This window comes from Heterodontus francisci, unplaced genomic scaffold (assembly GCF_036365525.1).
Source record: "Heterodontus francisci isolate sHetFra1 unplaced genomic scaffold, sHetFra1.hap1 HAP1_SCAFFOLD_690, whole genome shotgun sequence".
NCBI classification, from domain to species: domain Eukaryota; kingdom Metazoa; phylum Chordata; class Chondrichthyes; order Heterodontiformes; family Heterodontidae; genus Heterodontus; species Heterodontus francisci.
The window spans coordinates 10,001-12,500 of NW_027142301.1; the positions used below are offsets into that span (position 1 = coordinate 10,001).

Consider the following 2,500-nt stretch of genomic DNA (forward strand, 5'->3'; position numbering starts at 1 on the left):
TCAAAAGGGTGTCATTCCAATTTTGGGTGATGGCACAAAACAGGCAATTTGGAATTGACTGCGTGTTAGACGCCATTGAAGAAAATGGGCAGGGTGTACAATAAGGTGCCAATTTTGCCTTCAGTTAAAACTGTAGGACAGATGTCTTGTATCCACCTCAGTGTCTCCCGACAAACCATTTTCAAAAATGCATTTGTGGGGTGTGAGGGTCAGAATTTGTTGCCCATCCCTAATTGCCCTTGAACTGAGTGGCTTTCTCGATCATTTCAGAGGGCATCTGACAGTCAACCACATTGCTGTGGGTCTGGAGTTATAAGTAGGCCAGACCATGTAAGGCTGGCAGATTTCCTTCCTTAAAGGACATTAGATGAGTTTTTGCAAAGATCATCAGGCTATAAACTGAGAGAGGGGAATGTGCAGCGAGACCTGGGTGTTCTCGTACACCAGTCGCTGAAGGTGAGCATGCAGGTGCAACAGGCGGTAAACAAGGCAAATGGTATGTTGGTCTTCATAGCGAGAATATTCGAGTACAGGAGCAGGGATGTCTTGCTGCAATTATACAGGGCCTTGGTGAGGCCACACCTGGAATATTGTGTGCAGTTTTGGTCTCCTTATCTGAGGAAGGATCTTCTTGCTATAGAGGGAGTGCAGCGAAGGTTTACCAGACTGAGTCCTGGGATGGTGGGACTGACGTATGAGGAGAGATTGAGTCGGTTAGGATTATATTCGCTGGAGTTCAGAAGATTGAGGGGGGATCTCATCGAAACCTATAAAATTCAAACAGGACTTGACAGGGTAGATGCAGGAAGGATGTTCCCGATGGTGGGGGAGTCCAGAACCAGGGGTCATGGTCTAAGGATACGGGGTAAACCTTTCAGGACGGAGTTGAGGAGAAGTTTATTCACCCAGAGAGTGGTGAGCCTGTGGAATTCGCTACCACAGAAAGGAGTTGAGGCCAAAACATTGTATGTTTTCAAGAAGGAGTTAGACATAGCTCTTGGGTTTAAAGGGGTCAAAGGGTATGGGGGGGAAAGCGGGAACTGGTTACTGAGTTGGACGATCAGCCGTGATCATAATGAATGGCGGAGCAGGCTCGAAGGGCCGAATGGCCTACTCCTGCTTCTATTTTTTATACATCATGGTCACCAATCAACAAGCTTTTTAATTGGAGATTTGTTAATTGAACCCAATTTCACCATCTGCTCTGGTGAGATTTGAACCCATGCTCCCAAAGCATTAGCCTAGGTTCTAAACTAGTAGCCCAGTGATATTCCCACTGCGCCACCACCTCCCTCCTCACGAACGCTTGCCCCAATGATCGCTTAAAATGTTATCAGGAGCCTTGAAGCACACAATTAATGGTCAGTTTATTTCTTGTTTGCATTTCAGACCAGCCGCCCAAACCGTCCATATCCCTCAGTCGATTTTCCGAAAACTTTGTGAAAGGGGAGAACCTATTTATTCAATGCAACGCTTTTGGCTACTATCAAACCGCAGTGTTTTATCTGTATAAGGGCGATGAGGACCATCACATGGCTTCAAAGGTCCCTTCCGCGAGGGGTCACTCTGCCACTTTCCTTTTCCCAAACATTGACGCTGGAAATGAAGGGAATTACACTTGCAGCTACGAGATCGAAGTTACTGGACGCCTTTACAAATCGCCCAAAAGCGACACGGTCAATGTAGCTGTCAAAGGTACGTTCAATAAAATCCACAGGGTGGAAATTCGTCTTGGTGCGGTGGCATACAATCGGTGGCCTTGGGGTGATGTCTTGCTCTCTGCAGTCTGGAGGATGGTAGACCCTGGTGTTCCCCAAAGGCCAGTGCTGGGATCATTGCCTTTCCTTTTGCTATGTAGAAATGCCCATCCCTAATTGCCCTTGAGAAGGTGGTGGTGAGCTGCCTTCTTGAACCACAGCAGTCCATGTGGGGTAGGTACACCCACAGTGCTGTTGGGAAGGGAGTTCCAGCGACAGTGAAGGAACGGCCGATATAGTTCCAAGTCAGGATGGTGTGTGACTTGGAGGGGAACTTGCAGGTGGTTGGTGTTCCCATGCATCTGCTACCCTTGTCCTTCTATGTGGTAGAGGTTGCGGATTTGGGTGGCACTAAGGAGTCTTGGTGAGTTGCTGCAGTGCATCTTGTAGATGGTACACACTGCTGCCACTGTGCGTCGGTGGTGGAGGGAGTGAGTGTTTGTGGATGGGGTGCCGATCAAGCGGGCTGCTTCGTCCTGGATGGTGTCGAGCTTCTTGAGTGTTGTTGGAGCTGCACCCATCCAGGCAAGTGGAGAGTATTCCATCACACTCCTGACTTGTACCTTGTAGATGGTGGACAGGCTTTGGGGAGTCAGGAGGTGAGTTACTTGCCTCAGGATTCCCAGCCTCTGACCTGCTCTTGTAGCCACGGTATTTATATGGCTACTCCAGTTCAGTTCCTGGTCAATGGTAACCCCCAGGATGTTAATAGTGGGGGATTCAGCGATGGTAATGTCATTGAA

The 2,500-nt window shown here is 48.6% G+C and overlaps 1 protein-coding gene across 1 annotated transcript in view; it reads left to right on the plus strand.

Moving 5' to 3' along the window:
• LOC137366997 (deleted in malignant brain tumors 1 protein-like) overlaps positions 1 to 2,500 on the plus strand; it is a gene marked incomplete at its 5' end in the record, with an annotated part of 32,579 nt that overhangs the window by 4,875 nt on the left and 25,204 nt on the right. Inside the window, one exon of the mRNA XM_068028492.1 lies at positions 1,390 to 1,695. Within this exon, the coding sequence (XP_067884593.1) occupies positions 1,390 to 1,695 (306 nt within the window). The remainder of the gene's footprint in view (positions 1 to 1,389; positions 1,696 to 2,500) is intronic.